This window comes from Brienomyrus brachyistius, chromosome 11 (assembly GCF_023856365.1).
Source record: "Brienomyrus brachyistius isolate T26 chromosome 11, BBRACH_0.4, whole genome shotgun sequence".
Lineage (NCBI taxonomy): Eukaryota > Metazoa > Chordata > Actinopteri > Osteoglossiformes > Mormyridae > Brienomyrus > Brienomyrus brachyistius.
The window spans coordinates 6,191,941-6,217,899 of NC_064543.1; the positions used below are offsets into that span (position 1 = coordinate 6,191,941).

Genomic DNA, 25,959 nt, shown 5'->3' on the forward strand with positions numbered 1-25,959 from the left:
TGAGAGTCCTGATGCCGGCTAAGTATTAAACCCGGAAAATGACAGTAAAGCCGCTTATTACCGGTATACTTATCGAAGTGAGTGCTGGGCTGTTGGCAAGGAAAACACTGAATATTTATCTACAGATTTTCATCCAAGTGAAAAGGAAGAGGAACTGATGCCAATCAAGGTACAACGTGATAAAACGTCAACACAAACTTAAAAAAAAAATTTAAAAAAAACTTAACAGTCTTGTGTTAAAATTTTATCTATTTCTCTTTTGGATCCTAAAACATTTCTACCAGGTTAAAGTAAATAAATAAAAAGTCTACTCTATTGGTTAGGGCTATGAAGAATCTATCTGTACAAAGACACAGATAAACAGTTGCTAGCTGTTTAGTAGAAAGTTAAACCTGGTCTATGAACCTTTATTGCCAAGACACACAAATTGCTAATGTTACTGAAAATTAAGGAGGCTGGAGGGCCGATTCCCTTTAACCATTCATCCTAAAACGTCAGTGGTCAGTGTGTTGGATGGTTCTGGAGAGACACTGAGCAGCAGCATCAGTTGTTGGCCAAGTCCGCCTGCCTGCGCCAGCCTTCCTCCTCCACCCCGCACTCATATTCCTCGTCAGCAGCATCCTTGGATGGGGCTCTGGAAAAAGGTGGGAAGCTTGAGATCAGCTTTTAACTTCCAACCGCAAGACTGCAGGTCCTCCTCCAAAATAATGGATGTCCTGCAGTTGCGAGGGGACCGACGCACGTTCACTTGCCTGATGTACTGAGGGAGTGACTTTCCTAGAACCACATCTCCGTTGATCTCTATAGCTACGATGTTGGAATGCGGCACGTCGAACATGGGATCCAGCAGCAGCTTTTCCTGGCAATTTTATCATGCATGTTAAGGCGCGAGTCAAAGAAAGGCCCCTAAAGCACGAAATTCTTAATTCCAGCGACTCACCATGATGGACCGGAGCCCACGGGCGCCCGTCTTCTTCTCCAAAGCCAACTGTGCGATGCCGCGCAAGGCGTCCGCGGTTATGTTGAGGTCGCACTGAAATGGAAACCGCAGAGGCGAAGCCATTAACATGAGAGATTCTTCCGGCAAGCTGAATGCATGTTTCCAGGTCGGTCAAAGAAACGTTCCCGAGAGCTGCTGGCTCAAATCCCAAAAAGGGGACTTGCTCTTGGACCCTAGAAACAAGTACCTCATCTGCAGAGAAATATCCAGCAGGAGAACCGAGCAGCTTTTAGCATCGATTACGAAAACATGAGGGCAATTTTGGGGAAAGATGTCGGACGTGGAGGCGCTGACCTTGTCCATGCTGAACAGCGTCTGGTACTGGGGCACCACAGCGTTGTGTGGCTCTGTCAGGATGCGCACCAGTGTGTCCTCGTCCAGGCTGTGCAGAGGCACCACCACGGGCAGCCGGCCCACGAACTCGGGGATCATGCCGAACTCGATGAGGTCACGAGCCTCCACCTGCTGCAGCAGCCGGTCTCGCTCCTCCATCTCGCGAACCGCGTCCGCCTTGCCGCCCGCCACGTCAGCCGCCTCCGACTCGGCGCCGCGTCCCTTGCCTGTGTTGGATGGTGCTCCAAATCCCAGGTACTGCGTCCCAGAACGGGAAGAGGACAAACGAGGGTGGAGACAAATCCCTTCTTCACTAAATGTGCTTTAATCCCACATTTCTTCAAATAAATGATCCGTGTTCACAGCTCGTTAGAGACGCACATGTGGGGAGCCTCACCTTCTCATTGTTCCTCCTGCTGATGATCCGGTCGAGTCCATTAAAGGCACCAGATGCCACGAACAAGATATTGGTGGTGTCCACCTGGACGGTCTCCCCTCGCAGCTTTCTTGAGTTCTTCTCGGGCACGTTGACGACGGTTCCCTCCAGGAGTTTGAGCAAACCCTGCAGAGGCAGACAGCAGAGAAAAATAAATCCTAGAGCAGCTAACTATGCATCATTCTTAGGGGCTGCTGCTCGATTTACAGCCGTTTCCCTATGAATGCCAGATGTCTCCTCACTGACGACTTTACAAAGCACAGTTCCAGCTGAACCGAAGGACCATCGCCCTGTCTTTCAGATACCGACCTGCTGGACCCCTTCACCACCCACATCTCGCAGCTGGTGGATCCCGGGAACGCTGCCAATCTTATCGACCTCGTCCAGGAAGACGATCCCTGGAGACAGGAAGTTAGAGACTCCCTTCAGTTCTGCGGGCCTCTGCGGTCTAGAAAACTGTGACGACGACCTAGTGATCCGGAATAAGTCAGATGACCCACCTTGCTGTGCTTTTTCGACGGCATAATTCGCATCCTGCAGCAGCTTTGCAATAACCGATTCAATGTCTTCTCCCACATAGCCAGCCTGCGTCAGTGTGGTACAGTCACAGATGGCGAAGGGCACGTCCAGACACTTCGCCAGGGTCTGAGCCAGCAGTGTTTTTCCTGAAGGGACCGCAGGGGGCGATGCGGAGTTACTCTGACAATCTTAGCAGATACGGAAGACCGATATCATATGAAGGTACTTAGTGATTTAGAATCACCCGATCCAGTGGGACCCAGCAGGACAATATTGCTCTTCTCCAGCTTGATGTCAGTGTGGGCGGAGTCCAGGACATCGCTGCCCCTCCTCTCCTGCGGTGCCTGCTGGGATGCCTGCTGCTGTAGAGAGGCCCCCAAGGCGTTGCCATGGGGACTGATCCCCGCGATCTGGAGCAGCTCTGATCCCGGAGGGGAGCAGGAGTTAAGCAGTAGGTTAAGACAATGAAGTGGATTATCCACACTAAGCGCCCAAGTGAACATGCTTCCGCTACATGTGCAAAGACAGCCAGAGCTGTAAAACTCAAACACAGTAATGATGACAGGAGAGGAGTCGTTCGGCCACGTTTAGCTTCTTTTCACCCAATTAGAAAATCTTCCGCATGAAACTACCTAGACAGAAACCGCAGGAAGCTTAGCACTGACCCATTTCCAGGAGTTCTGGTCGAGATCGGTGATAATAAGATAGATAGGCGTTAAAAATAAGCTTTGCTGTGTCAACAGGAACAAGTTACATGGAAACCAGCAGATCAGCCATAGAAATCATTTAACACAATGAACTTTGGTAAGAGCTCTAGCCTCATAGTTCCTTCCAGCTCACGCTGTTTGTGTTTTAGTTAAGACCGTTAAGACTAAACCAGTCACTAAACCAGACAGACATCGAAAACTGAACAGAGCAACAAAATTTTGTCAATTTCTGATTATCTTTTTTTTTTTTTACAGGTAAAACTTTACTTTTTATAAAGAGAAAGGCAGGTCTGCAGAAATGATGGTCTCCTTCACACAGGGAGTCACTTTAACCTCGCATCTCTGTGTGTAAATAGGTGCAAGTTCGGTCTATTAATAGTCACAGCAAACACAGAGCTGAAACCGGGCCAGCAGCCATCTCCTCTGCGTCTGCCTCAGCCACCACCTCACCTTCACTTACTATTCGGCATTCACTAAAAATCAGACCTGGGCTGGGGATCGTGTCAGGACAAGCAGCATGCAGGGAAGGGGTGCTGCGAACCGCACTTACTCGTGAATTTGTACTCATCATCCCGTCTTCTAATCTCGAGCTCTGGTGAGAGAAGACGAAAGACTGCATCAGCTCATCTCTGAGAGAACATCCACCAGAAAGAGGCAGCATTCGTTTTGGTTTTATTCAAAGCAACAGTTTTTTGTTTTTTCCCCGTTTTTTGTAATGGGACCTCCCGGACTGTACCAACCTCGTGGCTGCAGGGAGGCTTGCTTCTCGGCTTCCAGCGGCTGCCTGGCGCCTGCTGGGATGTTGTTATAAATGCGTTTGTAGTGGTTGTACACGGCCACCGCCAGGACCTTCTTAGCATAGGACTGACCCACTACATACTTATCCAGATATGCGAAAATCTGCACGAAAGCAAACGACAAACACATACCCTTATAAGGCAGGTAAAAATGAGCCACTCAATCAGTGAAATAAAACCAATCAAAAACATGCAGACCTGAGAGAAGCTGTATGAATAACAAATACATGTGACTCCTGGCTATCAGCTAGTTCTCAGAGGCCAGTGAGCATCTGCTTTAACAATGGGAATTGGGGGGGGGGGGGGGGGGGGCGCAGGGGGGAATCGAATCAGTTACAAATCACAATTCTTGAAGGCACCGTTTTTAGATTACCATGAGAGTTATATATCAAATATATTTTAGAATATCAATCGAAACATAAATTACTGCAATTATGTTGCCCACATTTGTTACTATATATATTTGCCCAGTTGCACGTGGCCCGATTCTGCTAAGGCACCGACACGCACAAGTCTGGCATGGTGCCGTCATGAATAAGCTGGTACGTGCAGAGACTTTTCCAGCACGGTCTCCATGTAAATCCAGAGGGCGGACGAACTTCGGAGTCTAAAGTAAACAGACAGCTAGACATGAATGCAGCTTATCTACAAGACATGCCACCGTAAAGTTAAATATTGTGCTAATACCTCTGTGGATGACCAAAAACTTGCAGCCACATGTACGAAGCACCAAACCCTCGACACGACTTTAAATATCCCCCCAGGCAGTAGCGGCAAAGCTGAACAGTTGACTGCTAAAAAGCTGCTATGACTGCATGTACTGGAGATAGTACTGAACAATTTTATGTTGATCATTTCCATTAGTGGAAAGTTCAGGTCCAGAATGTACAAATCCAGACCAAGGTTTTGTTTCAACTAACCAGCTGAGTCCTCTGTGACTGTGACTCTTTATGCTTAACTAGTTGGTTGAAACAAAATCTTGGTCTGGATTTTTACTTTCTGGACCTGAACTTTCCATCTCAGATCATTTTGTCTAAAGATTCTTTAATGTAAAAAAAAAAAAAAAAAATACTTTAAATGTTGAGAATCAATGTTAAAAGTAACAAACATTTTTAGCAAGAACAATTTCAGCAAAAAGTAAATAAACAAAAAAAAGCACGTCACTTTCAAAACTTCAATACATAACGAATCGGAAAACAAACATCGTTATATCAAATGAGGGAGGTGTCTGCTAATTCCCACCCCTAGTTGGAGCGGTTACCTTTTTCGGGGGAGGAGGGGGCTTCTGCTGAAAGGCCAACTTTCCCGCCTCGGTGGCCGATTCCGGCTCCCTGTGGAGACTCTTCTTGGTGTCAGTTTCGGAGAGCACCACGAAAAAGTGATGGCAGTTCTCACATTTAACGAAGCGCGTCGACGCTGCCAGTATGGGAGGGAAAAAACACAAAACTGGTAAGTGGACCCAGAACTACAACAATTCCTTGTTTTTGTAAACAACATGCATTAAACCAAGGCCGTAGTTATAATTTATATTGGGGCGGCATATGCACCCCCCCCGCAATACTCAGATGTGTTAACAGTGTCCCAACCCCCCCAATATATAATTATGGCCTTGCCCCCCCAATATTGACTCCATAGCTATGGCCTTGCATTAAACAGACTCTGTAAGTACAAATACGTATATAACATGCAGAAGATAATCCAAAGTTACACCAAGTTTTCTATTATTACACCAATTCTCTGTTATCTCAGTGGAGCTGAGGTGGCAAACCCGCCACAGGGCGGCACTTACACACAAAGGTCTCCACATGCGTGCACGGATCTCCGCATTTAGGACACCGGAGCTGGCCGCCGCCTTTCCCGGAGCCTCCGGATCCACCGGACCTTTTACTGCCTCCATCCCCAACTGATTTCTATCATGGGAACAAAAACGACAACATGTATTACACAAGGAAAGGGTTAGGGGAACGCGTTATTAATTCTACACAACCAAAGGACAATATACTTCTAGGCATCATTTCAAAACTTGCACAACCTCATTAAAATATTCAGATAGACATGCAATCAAAATGTGATTAATGGATACTGCTCAGCGTAGAACCATCTGGAAAAATAACTACTGAAAATAGTATATAATTGTATCAACATTAACAACAAAGATTGACACCCGTCACCGACAGAACTACATCATGGACCTGCAGATTGCATTCTGACTGTCTGTAGAGCAGCTATATAACGTGTGTACCTTTCCGCCATCAGCAGAGCCGTCTTTGCTCGATCCCTCCTTGAATGCAAAATAAACCGCAGACTCTGAGAAAGTTCTCAAAGGTACTTTGCGAGGCAGGCCAACGTCATGAACTCCTGGTCTACTCAGGGCAAACAGTTGAACCCGAGAGCAAGAGATTCCTTTAAATGCAAGAAAACTCATAACTCAACAATAGATAATAATAATAATAATAATAATAATAATAATAATAATAATAATAATAATAGCCTTCACCTCCAAGCTAAGCATCGTTCAGCAATTAAAAACTACTCATAAACTGAAGCATGTTGATTTAAGGACTGTAAGAAAATCTAGTCTAACAGAAATTTTAATTATCAAAGACCACAGTAATTACGAAATCGGTCTGATTAACGCCTATGAGAAATCACATTGCTGTCCAACTCACTACGGAAATACATTAACATTACACACACTCACATTAAACCACTGACATTACTAAGCATTACTAGACATTCCCCAGCAATATTACGGTTTCCTGCGCCGGACTCTCTTACCTTTATGCGCTGAGTTCAGGAGGAACCTCACCGAAGACGCGCACAGACATGGCATGTTTCTGTTCCTATAAATAAAAGCGGATCATTGTCACCACTTAATATAAACAAGACTGACTGGCAATCTAGTTAGTTGGGTTATCATCCACAACTAGATAACTGTGTTAAACAGCAGCAGACACCGGCGATGGGAAGCTGCTTGTAGGCCGAAGCCCGAGTAAACATTTAAATTCGGATTACGCTGTAAAACCATATATCCACGCTGACATTTCAGGGCATAAAAACGTGACAGTGTGTGTTCCTGTAATGCAACACACGGTATGCTGGCTGATTCTGTCCTCCAGGTACCGAGTCGTCGAGGTCAGAACCAGTTTCGCAGATAATGTCCATGGTGCACTTACGCGTTTTTCTGTCCGCCGTAAACTGGCCAAAAACCCGTTCAAGCTGCGGCTGTCAAGCTTATGCCCCGAGATCGCATGTGTAAACACAATCTCAAAGAAACAATAAAGCATATATATATATATATTACTCCCTACTCTGGTGTGACCCTGTAAATCTAGGAGCGACTGTAGCGCAAATGCTTAAATGCGTCGGGAATACAACGTAGGGCGCTCCGCTTTCAGGGCTCATTACGTCACTGTCCGCCTGACAGTCTCCGACCAAAGATCTTCCGTCGCCGAGAAGATGGACAGCTAAATAACGTTACGTTACTGGTGATTTAGATTATGCAATTGTTTTCCTCTAGCAAACTCTGCTAAACGCTGTTTAATTCCTTCAGTGTCTTGCAGAAAGTCGTAGTGAATATCACCGGCATTTAACTATATACCTCCCATGTTCCAACCTCCGTACCACCTGCACCGTACTATACGTTTTCTTGTTATTTAGTTGTTTGCTTCTTACTTTCCCTTGGGGGTTTTCTGTGGAGTTATTTTGTAATCATGTTGGGTAAAAAAAAATATTTGTCTTGCTTCTGAGAGATCATGTTTCACCACACAACACGAAGATCCAATTATTTCTATATCGTACGTCCATATTAAATCAGCGAGAACATCTTTCTGAGTCTTCCTTTCTAAACCACGCCCACACGGCGCGGAGCACCAATCGCTAAGATAAACACGCCTACTTATGTAATGGATCGTCCCACTACTCCTTACCATTGTATTTTATGGATGTATATGTACTGACAGTTTACCGTGGTTAGGATCTCACATTCATGTGCACAGTGGAACACTGAAGGCAGTCGCCACATTACACCGCATGTGTGTGGACTGTGGTGGGATTAAAGCCCCCATGACACAATGACAAACTCACAGTGAAGCAGTGGTGGAATTTGAACCCATAACCATGGAGGTGTAAGCCACTGTGTGTCTTTGAGTTTGGCTTTTGTACATTTTCCTTGTGCATTTTACGACAATTATTTCTGTGTCATACATACTTAAAGAAACACAGTACGTATAAATGGATATACTATACTAAGCATGCTGTTGCCGGACACGTTTCTGCAGTGTAATAAGAATGTGATCGTTTTGAGGCTTTGTGTGATGTTAAAAATGGACCATTGGAATGATGTATAATGCTAATAATAGATCTGAATTAAATGGCATTTTATACTATTACAGGGAAACAAGCTTAATGAATTATACAGACACGTTTGATACTTGAACAAATGGTATATGCCTGGCTAGGGGACTTCCAGGGCTGCTGAACTTGGGTAATTTTAAGTAATAAAAATTCCCTAGGATACCCTCGGATCTTCCTAAAAGATCTTTCCAGAAACAGACTCAGACCCCAGGTGATGGCTCCGATATACGATATGTGCTGAATCATTGTTGCCTTGAACAGATTGAATAGAATCAGGAAACTCCACCGATATTTTATACAACACTCTTCTGGACACAGTTGTCTTAAAGCAATTCAAATTTAAGAAGAATATCACCACAAAATGCCAGACCAACAAATAGGAGGCAGTAATACAAATGTCTGTGGAATAATGTTGAAGGACAATGCAGAGAAAGAACAAATAACTTTGCGACAGCACTTACCTGCCCCGCCCGCTGTGACAGGTCGTGCATATCACACTGATACTCAACCCAGGTCCAGATAGCACCCAGCTATCAAGTGTGGATCAGCGCTGACCCTGAGATATGACAGACATACGTTAAAGCTTTCAGAAGCTGGTGTATCATTGTTAGGGCCATTAGTTTAGATAAGCCACACTACAAACAGTCCAGAGTTATCAGTATTAATGAAACTCAGTCTGGGTTTAAATACTGAATGAGGGAAGACGTTTCATATACTGGCTGGCAGTGAACTCCATAAGGCAGGAATTTGATAGCTTATGTGTGCAAGACAAAAAAAGCCCAACCAGTCATTCATCCAGATACATTAATTTGTTATAAAAAGTAAATACCTTTACACAAATAGTAAATATATTCACAATAAATTGTTATAATATTTTGTTATGACTAACATAAGCCACATTTTCAAATATAACTTTACAATATTTACTTTTATTTTATTGAACTTATAGCATTTTCATCTGGGGAGTTGAAATTGCATACCCCTTGCGCCCATATTAAAATCGCCTATGCAGAATTGGTTGGATAGGATTATTTTCATAGCAGATCAAGATCTGTACGTGCATGTTTTCTGCATTCCTTTAACAATAATGACGTCATCCGCACATCGCGGAAGTCGGTTAAGAATACTGCTTTGTAATTGGGGTTCACTATGGGTGGCGTTTATGAGAAGGCGGGACTTATACGAATCGCGGAAGTTAATTTAAGATCAATCATGTGACTTAGGCTTACCAAGTGGAAGAGGGCGAGAAAAATGACCTAGTTTGATGCCAGGCGTGGGTGCTTCTCAGGCTGATATCCTAAGTACACACGATATTACTACGTTTTTTATTTCGAATCCGCGAATGCATTGCAGATGCTGTCTTATGTAATTCACTAGTCATCCGATTCAGTGGGTGCAGTCAAAGAGGTTAGATTTAGCAGCACAATTAAAGAGCTAAGAAGCGTGCCATTATAACGGATTGATCCAAGTTTGTGAAAAATGCAGAAACGCAACAATAGACAGCTATCCTTTAAATGTGTAAGCTGGTAGCTAGTAAGGACGCATGCCAAGTCGATGTCTTTACTTAACAAGATAACTGCAGCTGAGCTTCACCAGGCGTGATTATTTTTTACGATTTAAAAGACCAAAATTCGTTCAGTAGTTTGTTTTATCACGCTTGATGGGTTCTTTCTTTACCTGTGACATGCTTTAACAGTCCATGTTCTACGTTTCAGCAAAAAATTAGTTTATTTGAATTATCCCTTTACTTCATAACTAAGCGTGTCGATTTTCTGTAAAACTAAGAAAAACGACTTTAACCCAGAAACAAACTCCTCATTCGGCAGAAACAATGAAATCAGTTTCTCTGAAATGAAAGCATTTGATTTGGTTTTTACTTCTTAATTTTTTTTTTGTACTCAAAAGTTCGTATTTAAACCGCAATAAAGGCGTAATAAAGACGAAAGTGGTAATTTAATCTGCAAGGTGAATGAAGGGGGTCAAAGACCAGCAAAATAAAACTAGGGGCAGGTGTGGCATGTTTGATACAGATGAACTGAAGTTCGTGTAAATGGTAACTTTAATGGTTTGTTTGCCCTAGCCATGGAGGAGATTAGAGTGTCCCCTGACTACAATTGGTTCAGAAGCACCGTCCCTCTGAAAAGAGTAAGATGCCTTCATGCGTTTTTTTCAGCAGACTTCGCACGCTTGTATAAAGTGTAACTAGAATATCGTGCACTAGGTATTTTGTATCTGTCTAATTTTAAGCGTAATCGCAGTGGATTTTAAGCGTTATTTTATGATCTGTATACAATTAGATCCAGTAATGGGTCTGGGCGTTTCACATTGTGACTTTCGTTTTTCTGACGGACGTCCGTCCGTGATGCTCACGCTAGATCATAGTGGATGACGATGACAGCAAGGTGTGGTCGCTGTACGACGCGGGTCCGAAAAGCGTCAGATGCCCGATTATCTTCCTGCCGCCAGTCAGCGGGACGGCAGAGGTCTTCTTCCAGCAGATCCTGGCCCTTACTGGCTGGGGCTACAGAGTCATTTCGGTGAGTACTACTTGGGATGGGGGGTGACTCCACGTTCCTCACTGTGTTGGATATGGAATAGCAGATGAATGTGTGGAGAAAAGACTTCAAACAGTGTAATACCCTATTTTTTATACTGTTTGAAGTCTTTTTCCCACACATTCATCTGCTATTCCATATAAATGGTATATGTGCAGTACTTGCGCTTTTCTTGGTAAGATTGGTGTGGTTTAATACAAGGTTGAAATTGTTCTACAAACATTTTCTCTAATGTAATATAATATCAGTGGGTTGATTTACAATTGTTGAATTAAGCGATGGTCAATTTTCTTCCCCTGTATCCATGGTCATAGTTTTTGAAAAGTCTGGATAATGTAACTCATACTGCTGTTGTCTTTCAGCTCCAGTATCCAGTTTACTGGGATATACTGGAATTTTGTGACGGGTTCAGGAAACTGCTGGATCACCTGCAGCTAGATAAGGTTTGCTATTTTGAACGCATACATTTTATCTTGCTATAAACTTTTGATTCATGTGTGTCATTAATGCTTCTTAACAGGTGTTTTTGCAGTGGATTAATACATTTCTCTGTCACAGGTTCATATATTTGGGGCTTCTTTGGGGGGATTTTTGGCGCAGAAGTTTGCCGAGTGCACGTACAAATCTCCCAGGGTGCACTCCCTCATACTGTGCAACTCCTTCAGTGATACCTCAATCTTTAACCAAACATGGACAGCAAACAGGTACGGTGTTAGTCTGCCTGGCAGAGCCGTGCTGAGCTGCGGTGCATGTGATCCCCTGCATACCGAACCCCGCAGACCTTATAACAACTTCCTTTTTTTCCCCCTCCTGTTTCAGCTTTTGGCTGATGCCTGCCTTCATATTAAAGAAGATCGTTCTGGGGAACTTTGCAAAAGGACCGCTCGATCCGAAAATGGCGGGTGCCATTGACTTCATGGTTGACCGGGTTAGAAATACCCTGTCTTAGTCGTCCTATTTTGTTATTTTTTTTTCCTATGTTCAGAAAAAATGTGATACATTTTATGCTACTGCAAAATGCCTCCATAATAGTAGTATTTCCTGCATTTAATACTTTCCTTTTAAATGTCCAAAGTTAATGTTGGAGGTTGACCAGATGGCCGAAGCACTGATCGCTAATTAGAATTGGTTAGGGTTGGAAAATTAGTCGTTTATAAAGTGTTTGTTCTAAACCAGATAGAGTACGTGTCTCACACATTCCCGACTGACTGGAAGACGATCTCTCTCTCTCTGTCTCTCTCGTTTCTTGCCTTTTTGGCTCTGATGCCAGTTGGAGAGTCTGAACCAAAGTGAGCTTGCCTCCCGATTGACACTTAACTGCCAGAATTCATACGTGGAGCCTCACAAAATAAAGGACGTAGCTGTGACCATTATGGATGTAAGTAGAATTCCGGCATCATTGCGACTCCCCAGCCTTTGCTGGGACCTCAGAGGTTTCTGTCACACTGGGTCTCGCCCGTAACCGTTTGCGGCCGGACCCTGCCGTCTCTTCAGGTGTTCGATCAGAGTGCACTTTCACATGAAGCTAAAGAGGAGATGTATAAACTGTATCCCAACGCCAGGAGAGCTCACCTCAAAACCGGCGGCAATTTCCCGTATCTTTGCCGAAGTGCCGAGGTCAACCTCTACATACAGGTCAGTATAACGTCCGGAGAAAGTCTCACAGATGTGAATGTTTGTTGTACGTTTTAAAATTAAAATGCTTCTTAGCAGGATTAATCAGATTTAACAGCCTGAAGCGTGCCACTTGGCCCTGCTGACAAGCTTCCATATTTTGTTGAATGATGACGAATTTCAGCATTTTAGTCAATTTAAAAATTTGGGTCATTGTTTTACATTGAGTCTTCTGTAGACAAAGGCGTGCGTGTGTGTTTGTGATTCCATGGAGTTTCTCCCCAATAAACAAATGACTGCCATGATTTACGGAATGTCCTGCGTTTACTGAGCTGGAAACTCCGTGAAGTTGATGTATTATAAAGGAAATGATTTTATTCGGGGGGAACTGAAAATTCAGCCTTTTTAGATTTTCTGGGTGCATATTCTGTAGAGTAACCTGTTCAAGCAGGCCTGCTTATCTAATGCCTTTTCAGGGTTCATTTAATGTCAGCTTTGCCTGCTGCTCAGTGAGCGAGTTTACACTGAACGTCACATTTTCCTTCAGTGATTCTCTAGAATATTTGCAACACAGGGTTACCGGTCAGTTTAAACTGGAGGAACTAAATGGGATTAACTTAATTTTCCATCTTAACTACATTTGCTCGGAATAATTAAAGCTGTGATGTTCTGAATCTGTTTCTTATACAAACAAATGAGTTTATCGCTCTTCATTGGGCAGTCTGCACTGAAATGAACATTCTGTACATTTGGAAGATGACATGTATGGATAAACAACAAGGCTGTATTCCCTGCACTGTCCCACACACACCTGCAGGAACACGCACATGCGCGCAGCCCCCAGGCAAAGGCCAGATGACAGACGCGCTTCATCCTCTGGTGGGCTTGCGGCATGTGGCCCCGCCCTCCTCACCAGTTCGACGTATGTTTCAGATCCATCTGCGGCAGTTCCATGGCACCCGATACGCGGCCATCAACCCAGCCATGGTGAGCGCGGCTGAGCTGGAGGTGCGGAGGGCAAGCCTGTGCCCAGGTCAGGACGGCGAAGAGGATCCGTAGGGGGCGGGAAGTCGGGCCGCTGTGGCCGTGTCTGACATCACCAGGATCCCACTGACGAGCTGGTCCTTATCCAGCGCTTGGAGGCACATCAACGTGCGACCTCTGCAGGGTGGATCTCGGACGTTTTTTTTCCTGGAGTATCGGATACAATCTGCCCTGAAACAGTCCCAGAGCCTATTTTTACTTTGCAGAAAAATGCTATTTTAGTAACTAGACAGGGTACATGAATTTGTTTACGGAAAATGCCGACTTTTTGTACCTTTTCTGCCTTATGTTTGCAATCAATTTGCACTTTTTTTTTTTCCTTCATTGTGGTGTTTTTGATATGTCAGATATTTATCGATGAGTTAAGAGAACCGAGTTTTGCTCTTTGAGGAATACAACCAAACAAAATATTAAAGATTTTGTTAAACACCTATGATTTCTACAGGCTTGCGTGATTATTCATTTAGTTGTTATACTGAATCCAAACGACTGCACTGATTTTTACAAATGAGTTTTTGTAACTTCATCTGTCCCCAGCAAAAATACTTACAGTTCAAAATGTATAAAATGTTTTATTTTGACATAATACCATTTAGGTACACTTAAGTCAAAAAATTTTGTGATGCGTAAGAGATTTTGCACACAGAATACAGCATTTAAAATCTGTATTTTAAAGTAAAACAATTGTTTTTAGTGTTTAATCCCCTGCCATTGATGTCTTTTTACAAAAGACTGCTTTCACAGATGTACTTCATTCCAACATTGCAAGTAAAAAAATAAAACAAATGGAATGCCAGAGTAATGAATAATTTGTCTGTCTGTAGCGTTCGCCCCACAGGCAGTGAAGCCAAACGTCGGCTTTTGCATTTCTGCCTCTGTGCCTGAGGTGTTTGTGGGCTGTTGCGTGTTTGGCTGCAATGCCGTAACTGCGCCCCCCCCCCCCCCAGCCCGAGGGCTTGGGGATGACATACCACGCGGGACTGGATTTTGGGTTTGCGATGCAGGATGCATGTTGAGCTTTGAAAATACAAAAGACAATTTAAGACGGCGAGTAAAACGCCGTGTGGCTCATTGGGTTTGGCTCCCGTGACTAAGATCAGAAGGTCACTGGTTTCAGTTCAGCAGAGTGATTTCTGCACTGGGGCCTTGAACACAGCCTTAATTCACCCCCCCCCCCGTACTCCAAGGAGTGGCTGGTGCTGCTTTCTCCAAAAAAAAAAAAAAACATCTCACTTTGGCTAATTAGAGACTAATATGTTCCCAGTTTTGTGTAACGAGTCCCGTGTCAGGACTACACCAATTGACTGGGGCTAAATGTTCGCCATTTGGGAAGATACACAAACGTCTCTGTATGTAAAAGGAAAATAAAATGGTATTTAGCTGCTCTCATTGTGCTCTCAAAGTTTGTTTCAGGGATTGGGAATAGTGTGCGTCCAAAGGCATTTCCTCCGTGCCTGAATCACGTCTGTCAGATTCACTCCGTCTCCCTCCATAGTTGTGCAAACAAGTTGGCAAAGGAATTGTGCCGCTTTTAAGGACGTGCTCTGTGCGAACTTCAGTGCATCCGCTCCGATTGCGGTTGATGAAAACACATGCGGAGCTTCACCACACTGGTGGAGAAGCCTGCGGGTTTTCGGGGAGTCTCTTTTACATGGTGGTGCATTTCTTCGGAGAAACTGAATCTGCATTCGCTTTTTGTCGGATACTTTCTGTTGAAAAATAAACAGCAACATATTAAAACATTTCTATCAAAACACATTTCTAGTTGTCGTGACTTTTACACAGTGACTGTTGAGATCATCACGTGGGAGGGTCACGTGATTGGTTGCTTCTCACCTGCGAGGTCTCTCCTAGAGACGGCCACCAGGGCCTCATACAAGCCTTTGATTGGATTTTCCCCGGCCACAGTCACACCGTGTAACCAGATGAGCAGCAATCGGTGTCCGTGTTCCTTGTAGCTTTTTGTACCTTTTTGTATATAAAAAAAATTCCACTGTTCGATTTTCCAACTACTACAAGAATAAACATTCAGCAAAATGATCTTATGTTTTTGCTTGTTATTTCCAGTAACCTAAGTTGCTGGTTTTGTTTATAAAAAAAAGTATATAAAATGTATATTAAAGTAAATGGTTTATGAGCTGGCTATATGTTTGTCGAAACAAAATACATACACAGGGACAGGCAAACCATTTATGAAAAGATCTAGGGCCCCTTTATAAGTAGATTAATGAGTTCTGATGTTACTAATATGTTGGAAATGTCTACGGAAACGTAACTGAACGGTCCTCTGCAGATGATACGTCGCTCTGCTATACCACTTTACTCTCCTTGTTTTATTTTTAAAAGGGTGTGACTGACTGAAATTCCTCTGAAAGATGCCTTTTTGAGATGTCTATTTTTGTCATCATTTTGGTTATCATGTTCTATTTAATATTAATATTATTCAAGGAAATAAAGACGTAGATGAAAGAATTATACAAAAGCACACTTCTGGTATACTTGAGTTACACCCTGTCTGGAAGCTCGCCACCTTCATGTTCTGAGTCTTTCGAGTGTTTCCTTGACCGGGCTGACCATCGCTAGGCCCGGACCCTCACCGGTCCACTGCTGCTCTATAGCCCGGACGTGTGCATCTGTCAGCTTCCACTGCTCCGCCAGCTTCTTCCACTCTCCCTGCTTCAGGTACTCGGTGGCCAGCCTCCACAAGACTGAGCGGATGTGGCTGGTCTCCACTCGGTGGTCCTGCTTGAAGGTCACGTTCCTCTCCGCCCAGGAGTCCGAGTCGCTGTTCAGGTTGTCCTGACGCATCAAAATACAAAAGTGTAACATCACAATCTACGATACTCAGTAACAAAATAAGTACAGAGTTTCGTAAAGAAGAACTACGTCACGCTCAGTGTCACACGTACCTTTTCCCATTTGTAAAATCTGTCTGCTTTGATTATCATGTCCACCAAACTGATGTGGTTTCCTCTTGCTGCAACATCCAAAGATGTCTTCCCTTGCTGAGCAAGATGAGACAGATCATTGTAATGAATTTGCAGGAAAACATTTTCCATGAATAAACATCTGTACTCGACACAACTCTGTCCTCCATTTGTCCTTCCAGTTGATCTTCGATATGCACAGTTTACCATAAAAGGTAAATAAAGCAGACCTTGGCGCTACCCTACACTTCCTGAAGTACCTTATCAAGGAGTCTGAGGTCGACTCCTGCGATAAGGATCATCTCGGCAATGTCTTGTCGGCCGAACTCCGCTGCTATATGCAAAGCGGTCTGCTGCCTCTGTAAGACATAAAACTTCAGGTTTAAGAAAGCGCTTTTCCCTCGATCGAAACTAAAACTCTCATTCAAATAATGAACGTGCAGTGCATAAAACAGAATCAGTGGGTGAATAACTCGCCAAGCAACCAGTAACTTTAATATATAAACTTGACACAGAATGGCAGTGATGAATAATGAAGATCCTAATGGCAAGATCTTAGGAATGCTGACGATCTGACTTCTACAGATAATTGTTCCCAGGAGTTCAGCGAGCTCTCGCTTCTGTGTCCCGAGAGATGAACTCACACCATCGCAAGCATCCAGGTCACATTCTGCATCGATCAGGAGCCTCACTGTTTCCACATGGTTGTTGAGCACGGCAATGTGAAGAGGCGTGGTCTGTTGCTGTGGAGATATTGAGGGGGGGGGGGCACCTGAACCTCATCGGTCGCTTTAGCATTAGCGCACGCTATTCTGTTTGTATTTCCGGCACTGTAGATTTCATTAGAGAACCATGTTAATTCTCAAATGAAGCCAGACAGTAATCTCCCTTTCCATGTTCACTGGAGACATGCATCATTAAACTCCCTACACTGACTGTTTATAAGTCAGTACGTTAGTAAGGACATTGATGGATAGGCGTCAATAATTACACTGTCCAAGGAGTCTGCGTTGATTCCGGCCTCTATTAATAGTCTCGCTGTCGTTACATGACCGTGTCGACTTGTAAAATGGAGAGCATTCATACTCCTCTGAAAAAACAAAAATAATGAAAATACAAGGGTAATGGATAATGTTAAGTAATATTTATAATTAAAAATGAACAAACAAGACTATTTGAAACCAGACGTTCTAAGGACACTTAGATGGGTATCTAAATTGTACAAATATTTGTATAAACGGTTTATTAATATATACAGATTCATATGTAAATATATGGAACTTGCATGTGTGAGTGCATTGACATCACTGCAGGATTGCAGCAGTAGCCGGACGCAGTCTGAATGACCTCCGTCGGCAGAGAAATGCAAGGCCGCCCATCCGTCCTGAAGTGCGCAAACACAGTGTCATTTTCCCCACATAAGATCAGGGGTGTTTTTCAATACCAAGAACGCAAAGATCATACTTGTGGTCTTGGCAAGAGCGGATTGCTAACTTGCCTCCCAAGAATGAACTTAGGGTGCAATGAATCATGGGATTGGTCTCGTACGGTGAGGATGCAGCTAATGTATCCTTGATATTTGGGATTGGGCAAGAGCAACATCCAAGGATTTTACCATCCTTCATACTTCTGTTCTTGAGTATTGGAACTGGTCTTTGGCGATGGAAGATGACGTAAAATGGATACGCAAGAACACAAGTACAGTCAAGTACGCATATTGAGAAACACACCAGATCTGTTCAATGCACATTTGCATGTCGTCTCACAACCATTTGGCAGCTGACAAATTCCAAGACTGTACATTCAACGACTGACACAAGGGTAGAGTGTCATTCAGGCACATCTAGAACATGCATATGAAATGTTCTTCACTCGCACTTGTCTCCAGATTTCACCCTTGGCTCCCAAGCCTTCCACTCACAACATTTTTCTCGTCCAGAGACACTCCAGTCTCCACGATCTTCTGCAGAACTTCTATGTTCCCGTTCCTGGCCGCCAGATGCAATGGAGTGTTCATCTCCTGCCAGAAGGTGAGAGTGGAACCAGCCATCTCGGTGAACTTGTCCCTTACTTCCAGTGCCCACCTCTGACCCATTCTCACACGGTATCATTTCATTTAGGCCTTTTCTGAATCCTAAATTAAAACAATGGAGGTCAATATATTTGCCAGGAACCAAAGAGGTATACCTTGTCCTTGATATCGTGGGCACAGCCAAACCCAATGAGGTATTCCACCACCTCAAGCTGCCCATGCTCTACAGCCAGGTGTAGGGCCGTCTTACCTGACTGAGGGAGAAGACGAGTGGTAAGTATGGTAATTCAGTGAATCACCCGATGGTCGCTAACAGCAACTGTTACCCAACTGTGAGATTTTGCCACTTTTTAAAAAAAAATAAATAAAACCCTACTACAAATCCCCATCTATCCATTTTCTATATCTGCGTGTTCTATTCAGGGTCACAGGGAGTCTATAGGCCTGAGATAGGGAACAACCCAGGATGGAGTCACCGTAGGGCACACGCACCTCTGGTAACTTCAATTAACCTATATTAGCCGTTTTTAGATTGTGAGGAGAAATCGGAATGCCTGAAGGAAACCCCCCAATGAAGCCATGTTGGAGACTCCTAGAGGTATAAGGCAACAGTGCAAACCACTACACTATGCCACCCCATCACGAGACTCTTACATATCATTAAAATTCAATAGGACTGCAAAATGACTGCATTCCACATAATTCAACACAAACCCATACAAATTCAACAGCCCAAAACGTCCATCCATCTTCCTGCTTCCAACTATAGAGTTGAGATGCAACACCGATACTGACTGTTATCCTAACTTACCAAGTTAATTACAAGTGACTTCACAGTACTGCTAACAAGCAGTGTATTGTTGGGGACATTAAAGTCACAGGGTATCCACCCCCCCCCCCCCCATGCAGTGTCATCCAATCATTTTTCACTACTATGTGGACAGCCAATCACAACTGCCATATACATCAAGAGCGACATACTGCCAGATATTTGATCGCATAAACATGACAAAAAAATCTGTTAGTATACTTTATGGTAGAGTGTCTGTTATCAGGCGCATCAATCTTCTCGTACTTCAAACAAATGAGGACAATGCTGATGTCAATTATTCATCACTTTGACAGTGAAGGACAAACACAAACACGAAATGACGAATCACCAGCCCGCCACTCGTGTGAGCAGCAACTACAGTAGTGATAAGAATATATCACATCATCCATCCACGCCACTGCTTATTCTCCTCAGGCCTGCGGGGGGGAATATCACACTCCTGCCACGGCCGGCTCCTTCCCCACCTTGTCCACTCTGTCGAGCCTCACATCCTCCAGGTCTTCCATGATGAACTGCATGACACCTATGTGACCCCTCTGTGCGGCACAATGCAGCATGTTTAATCCGTTCTGCCAGACAGAAAGCACCCACGGTCAGGAAATAAGAGCCAGCGAGGACGACCGCAGACTCAGGCATACTTCCGTAACGCTGTGCCAAGAGCAACAATGGCTGGCAGCATCGCGCGCTGGTCGTCATGGTGACAAAGCAACGTACCTTGTTTTCGCAGTTCAGCTTCGCCCCTGAAGCCACTAAGATCTGCAGGATTTTGTGGTGACCGAACCAGGATGAAAGCAGCACGGCGTTCATGCCAAACTGGATACAACAGACAATAAATATTTAACTAGATTATTAACTGCTGACCATGCAAAATCCCAGTGATACAGGTTAACATCACATCAACTCAAACCAGTAAATATTGCTAATGCTCCCCAGAGAGTAGCTGTGTGTTAATATTTGTGCATTATACAAGAGAAAGCTTTTTTTTCTTAGTATAATCTCATGCACAACAAGATCTCGTGCATTAAGAGAGGAAAGACACAATATGTTGGCCATGTGCATGACATTAGGTATTAAGCTGTGTTGTGGGACGCACTGCTCAGTCCTGCCTTTTGAGCTGTGGGTGACTCTCTTTGTGTACTGAAGCCCCATTCTGACGCGTCCTGTCCACACTCTGAGCTTATGAGCCAAAAGGCCCAACCGAAAACCCAAGAGAGGGGTGGAGAGTGGCTCAGAGAACTAAGCTTCTGTGCCTGGGATCAGAAGATCACAGATTTAAGCCCCACCCGCCGTAGAGCAGTGACATGTCCGCGGACCCTTGAGAAAGGCACGCAAGGCACCCCCACCTCCAGGGGGGCCACACATTCGCTGACCCTGCACAGTGACCCCCAAACTAAGGGGAGCAAGAAGGGACCAGCAAAGAAACAAATTGAAATGCATTTGTTCAACTGGAAAATAAAGCCTTTTGTCGTTCCTACATTCAATGCAAGTATCTTACCACAGTGGAAATGTGTGAGAAACTGCAGAACACTATGGACGCATATTACTATGCAAAAGTCTTAGGCAGTCAAATGCAATTATTAGTTATTTCTCTGGGTAGTGCGTGTATATTTGCTCAAAATAAAATGCAATTTAAACGTCAAAATAGACAGAAATTAATGGTAAGAAAATTATTTCTTCTGTTCTCCAAAAAGTTACTAATGTCTTGTTGGACGGCTAGATGCACAACGACGGCTTCCATGGCCAAACCTCTCCTCAGCCATTCCCTGTGTTTCTTAAAATTCACCACCAGCTCAATTAATCATTTAAGTAAAGTAGCTCGACAAGTTATTGATTAACCAAACGTGGAATGCTGGTGGTCAACACAAAACACACAGGGGTGTGACTGAAAATACTGGGGTAACATTAGCAGAGGTTATACTAGGTCATACCATCAACACAATGGTCATATAAACATCATTTTCTTTGACTGCCTGAGTTTTTAGCACAGAACTGTATTGGATTCTCCAGGAAGGAACCAGAAAGGTAACAGAAAGGCAACCCAAAACCTGCAGATGTTCGCAGAAGACGACTCCCACAGAAGTTAAAAGCGCACGATACATAACTTGCATGAAAAATGCTTTTCTTGTTCACCAAAGGGAACAGACAACTGATTCGAAATGTGATGTCGCTCTACCTTGTTTGCTTTAGACTTCCTGTTTAGTTACTGTAGTACTCAACCCGAATTTCTACACCTATATATGGCTGTACAAACACAACAAGCATAAAACTGAGAGCCAGAACCGTCACACTGAATAACAATGTTTCCTTGGTAACCAAAGTAAATAAATTAGATAACAAGTAGGCGAGCATGTAGGACATCAGCTAAGGTTCTCTCTTTCCATCGGTTTGGCAGGGACACCTACGACGTCCTCGGAGTCCATTTCAGTGTCGTGGTCCAGCAGCAAGCGCAGGGCCTGTTCATTTCCCATCCCTGCCGCCCAGTGCAGGGCCTTCCTACCGACCTGCAATGGGATCCAGAACCAGCAGGTGAACAGAACCAACCCGGAATGAGGTCCGAGAATGAAGCACGTCAGCGTCTGGGTGGTGATCATCGCTAGTAACCAGAGATCCAGTTACATTTGTTGCGCTATTTGCGTTTAATTAATATGACATAACATAACTACCATTATGTCATATTTAGAAAAAAAATATTAATTAAGAGATTATTTTAAAGCAGCACAATGACCAGACTGCCCTAACGCCATAAGGAGGAAAAACACTCAAAACGGACATTTAGCGGAAAATGAGAACAACATCCTGTTCGCAAATGACCCGCAATGCCCTTCCTCCAAGTCTAATGTAAAACAGGAAAACAAAACATGATTTAACCACCATTTCCTCATATTATTCATCAAATCTCATCCACGGATCCTCAGTATGCCTCTATATTTAATTACACAAACGGTGCCATTTGCTCTGAGCCTGTGTGCTAAGAGTAAATGGCAAATGTGTCTCTGTAAATTTCTCTGAATTTCACACCCTGTCCTATTTCAGCGGTGTAAAAAAATGCTTTAAAATAACCACAGTATGCAAATCGATTTACCAAGGTACAGATTCTTTTCTAGTATTTAACGGACTGTCTGCTTACGTTTATTTAGATGGTCTTTAGGTGACGTTCTAAAGCTCTGCTAAAGTTAGTCGGGACGCCATATTTTTTTTACATAAAATTCCCAAGCTAAGCAATATACACAGAATGTACATGGAGCGGATGCAGAGAAAGGGCTCCGGGAAACGGGTATCTGAGCAGCTCAAGGCTGAAAGCACAGGGCTTCCTGCGACATGCTTGTCAGATTTAAACACGACCATACATTAACTTTAAAGGAGTAAATGGAACGTAATGGGCTGGAAGCAGCTTAGGACCCGTCAGATACTCACTTTGTTTTTGGCTTTGACGTCCACGCCTTTTCTAATGAGCTCCTGCATTTTTTCCACGTCGTTTCTTCTGGCAGCATCGTGAAATTCTTTTTCGGAGCGAAGCACTGAAAGGAGAAAACAGATCATTTTAAGAATAAAAAATTAGTTCAAAAGGACTGCATTTAATTATTGTTTTCACAGCACAGTTACACTTACAAACCTGAGCGGTTTTTATTACTGCTCACAATAATAACAGGCTGACTTTCCATTTCCCTGATGTCGTTCTTTCAGCAATCAGGTGAATTTTCCTCGTAACTCCGTATACAAAAGGCTTAAAGAACAGTCCGTCTTTCCACGGTACACCGTCATAGTGATATCACTTTACAATCTAAGCTGTTTTACAAAAGAAACGTCAATACAGCGGTGCGACCCTCTGCTGGATCAGTGGTACAGAGGATGCATAGGCCGATAGTAATACAGCAATTAATTATAGTACTGCAAATAAACGTAACGTGACGCTTCATGGCGTATTACAGTCTGACACATATTTACCAGCCATTCATAACTGAAATATTTACAGCACTACCCGTTTTTCATAAAGTACCAGGGCTAAACAGATACCCATTAATCGGAAGAAAAAATAAGTGAATGCATAAGAAACAGTGGGAAGAATTACTGCTACATTTCAGTTAACGCAGATTTATTCATTTAACAGGAAATCCGGCGTGAAACAACAGACAGTAAAATATCAGGTTTGCTACCGCAAAACTTCCAAAGAAGGCGGTTTGAACTCCGTTACTGAACATGAGACCAAGGAATATCAATGGCAAACGAGACCAAGTAGATCAGGATTAACTAAGATAAATACTATTGTTTCTTTCTAAATTTCTAACTGCGAAACATAATTCACAGTAATCCAATTATCAGCGTTCTTTTCATGCACTTTGTTGTCGTTTTCCAGTTTCTAAACCCAAGACACGCTGAAGTAGTTTTAAAATTTGCATCTCAAACGTACAAAAACGCATGCATGTTTCGATTGTAAATTGGTGACATAATTGGCATACTGTATTTAGATTACGCGAATGATTTATGTTATGTTGACATCGAAGAAATGCTTGAAATACGTAATTATACTGTTTCAACTGTGAGCTGAAATAAGCAACATCAGAGTTAATAAGACTTCGGCCATCTGGGTGTATCATCGCAGCCCACTATTATGATACGGTCAGCAGGTCAGATGAAAATTTCCGTAAGATCCAGAGGCAAATGATACATTATAAAACATCCGTATCGTTTTTATTGCGATCGAGACATTAATCAATGCAGCCACTTACAGATATCATCCTCTGACACCAAATCGTCGTCCATTCTACTGCTGGGAGGCGGGGGGAGACGGGATTCAGATTAAGGGCATTTCTCTTTCGGAGCCCAGTTGAGGAATGTGACACAGAGGAATTTTCTAACTAAAATGTTGAAGAGAGCCGCTAAATTGGTTGCACATCCGGGTGTCGGGTGCAGACCTGCCTCTCTGCCAGCGGTAATCTGATGTCCGCTGCATGTCCATGTCTGCGTCTCATTACTGATCTTAATCCAGCCCCGTGATGCTGGATCCCCTGACAAGTCAATCTCTAAAACCGACTTTGCACAAAACCCATTATAAATGCCGGAGTATTTCTAAAACGTTTTATCGAGGCTGACCAAGAAGCTTGTGCAGATTTCTCTGGGATCTGGATCGGGGACTATTAACATCGATTTAGTACACCGATTAAATTTATTATTTAATCCTGCACAGTGCCGTTTTAAAATAGGGCATTGATTATCGTTAGGCAAGGGGATTTTTTCATTTCAGTGAAAAAGAACTGATGTTAAAGAACATCCTTTAAGGTATATCCAAATTCTGTGAAACTCACACATTGATTGTCCTAGACCTTAGTAACGTTAACGGAATCCTGTGCTAAGCTTGAACTGATAGTATTATTCTTAAAACAGTTTATTAAGACAGGAATTTTCTGCCGCGGCATCTGATTCAGGTGGATTAAAACCATATAGTGTCACGTAACATCCACAAGGGGGCAATATTTCCCGTGCCATCATTCTCTACGCCGTTTCCCAAACTGTTAGGATTTAACGATCTATATTAATCGTTTCATATGTGCCGGTTTTTTTTTTTATTCATTTGCTTCTTCGTTTGCCTGCATATCGTCATTCATTGGTATTTTTTTATTGAGTTTTCTTACTGGGATGAACAAAAACCTCAAAGATGATGTTGTCCAGCATCGTTATTTGCTGAATCATTGAGGATGGATCAGCAGATATATATTTCTAAAGCCCCCTGTAGCTGTACAGTTAGGGTAAGAGTAACAAAAGTTGACACTTTGTCTTGAGTTTCCATACGTTCACTCTGACATCACACAGAGACAATGAGGGTTCTGCACAAAATGCAATAACACTCTTCAGACTGGTTTTCTGATTTACTACTTGTTACCGAGACCTAGCTGTTAGACCTATAGATGACACAGCTGGCTGCCAACTTAGCCCTCCACCCCAATGTCTGAAATAAAGTGAAACGGAGTAGTGAACTTTGCTGGGAAGGGAATTAAGGGGGATACCTGTGGCGAAGATTGACCACGGTACCACATTCGAGTTTCGACCGGTCCTGCCTGTTACCGACCGCTATAAATCTTGATCTATACCCTGATTGCTCGCCTTTCTCTGCGACTGCACTCTGTAGATGGAGCCACGAGTACAGGGTGACTACCACAGTGGAAAAGCTGCCACGTCTGTTTGTGAGTTACCGCAATCTGCTTATGCTCCGGCAATGTGCTCGGGAGGGTTACCCGCTGAACTCACATGCCGACCAATAATTGGGGTTTGTGCACACAGACAGACATACACACGCATGCACACAAACACTGCACATTTCAAGCCCCAATCAAAGGTTCACTTGACTACAGAAATAGCATGTAAACAGCATCAGAGAGGCAGACTTTGTTTCACGGTCAGCACGAAGAGGAGCCCAGACCTCCATTCTGGATGGACGTAAAGCTAGACGTGTATATCTGAACTCTCGTAAGGTGTTTCTTTTGATGTGGCAACCAGAATCTAGTGTAAGTATATCTATATCTGTGTCAGAATTTGTATATATACAGTGTGTATAATCGTAATTCACATATTCAACAACATACATTTAAAAACAATGTGAGGATTGATGGCTCCAAAAAGCAAACACCAACTTAGAAGTTGAAAAAGTCTAAATTGCATTAATAGCCCATATTATGAGCAAAGGAGTATAGTAAGGCCACTACAGTAACAATAAGCAGATACTAATGTATTACGATGGTTACGTTACAACATTCTGTTTATAGACTGAATGTTCGAAAACCACATCCAATTAAAATAATGATTTGAAGTGTA

The 25,959-nt window shown here is 43.3% G+C and overlaps 3 protein-coding genes across 6 annotated transcripts; 1 reads left to right on the top strand and 2 right to left on the bottom strand.

Moving 5' to 3' along the window:
• Positions 1-224: 224 nt before the first annotated feature.
• Positions 225-7,610, bottom strand: LOC125751754 (ATP-dependent Clp protease ATP-binding subunit clpX-like, mitochondrial). Of its 3 annotated transcripts, none has more exons than XM_049030994.1 (15): positions 7,468-7,610; positions 6,571-6,635; positions 6,035-6,195; positions 5,582-5,702; positions 5,054-5,208; positions 3,736-3,895; positions 3,546-3,587; positions 2,533-2,709; positions 2,270-2,434; positions 2,079-2,167; positions 1,731-1,895; positions 1,295-1,591; positions 941-1,033; positions 753-859; positions 225-634 (listed from the first exon to the last, which is right to left on the bottom strand). In XM_049030994.1, the coding sequence occupies exons 2-15, from the start codon at positions 6,623-6,625 to the stop codon at positions 544-546; spliced, it is 1,878 nt and encodes a 625-aa protein (XP_048886951.1). In that variant the 5' UTR covers positions 6,626-6,635; positions 7,468-7,610; the 3' UTR covers positions 225-543. The 3 variants fall into 3 exon arrangements, with proteins under 3 accessions (XP_048886951.1, XP_048886950.1, XP_048886949.1); XM_049030993.1 differs by lacking the exon at positions 7,468-7,610 and adding an exon at positions 7,394-7,430; XM_049030992.1 differs by lacking the exon at positions 7,468-7,610 and adding an exon at positions 6,969-7,345.
• Positions 7,611-9,337: 1,727 nt separating this feature from the next.
• Positions 9,338-13,794, top strand: spg21 (SPG21 abhydrolase domain containing, maspardin). Of its 2 annotated transcripts, none has more exons than XM_049031211.1 (9): positions 9,338-9,449; positions 10,229-10,293; positions 10,524-10,685; positions 11,066-11,146; positions 11,262-11,407; positions 11,523-11,631; positions 11,974-12,081; positions 12,198-12,338; positions 13,251-13,794. In XM_049031211.1, exons 1-9 carry the CDS (start codon positions 9,413-9,415, stop codon positions 13,374-13,376), a joined length of 975 nt encoding a protein of 324 aa, XP_048887168.1. In that variant the 5' UTR covers positions 9,338-9,412; the 3' UTR covers positions 13,377-13,794. The 2 variants fall into 2 exon arrangements, with proteins under 2 accessions (XP_048887168.1, XP_048887169.1); XM_049031212.1 differs by lacking the exon at positions 9,338-9,449 and adding an exon at positions 9,481-10,113.
• A 119-nt stretch (positions 13,795-13,913) lies between these two features.
• ankdd1a (ankyrin repeat and death domain containing 1A) lies at positions 13,914-24,047 on the bottom strand. Its single transcript, XM_049031209.1, has 15 exons — positions 23,880-24,047; positions 22,567-22,670; positions 21,555-21,653; positions 19,867-19,965; positions 19,617-19,721; positions 18,476-18,574; positions 18,210-18,308; positions 17,574-17,672; positions 17,280-17,378; positions 16,933-17,031; positions 16,549-16,647; positions 16,271-16,366; positions 15,959-16,160; positions 15,198-15,329; positions 13,914-15,070 (listed from the first exon to the last, which is right to left on the bottom strand). The coding sequence occupies exons 1-15, from the start codon at positions 23,911-23,913 to the stop codon at positions 15,009-15,011; spliced, it is 1,527 nt and encodes a 508-aa protein (XP_048887166.1). The 5' UTR covers positions 23,914-24,047; the 3' UTR covers positions 13,914-15,008.
• Positions 24,048-25,959: the final 1,912 nt, after the last annotated feature.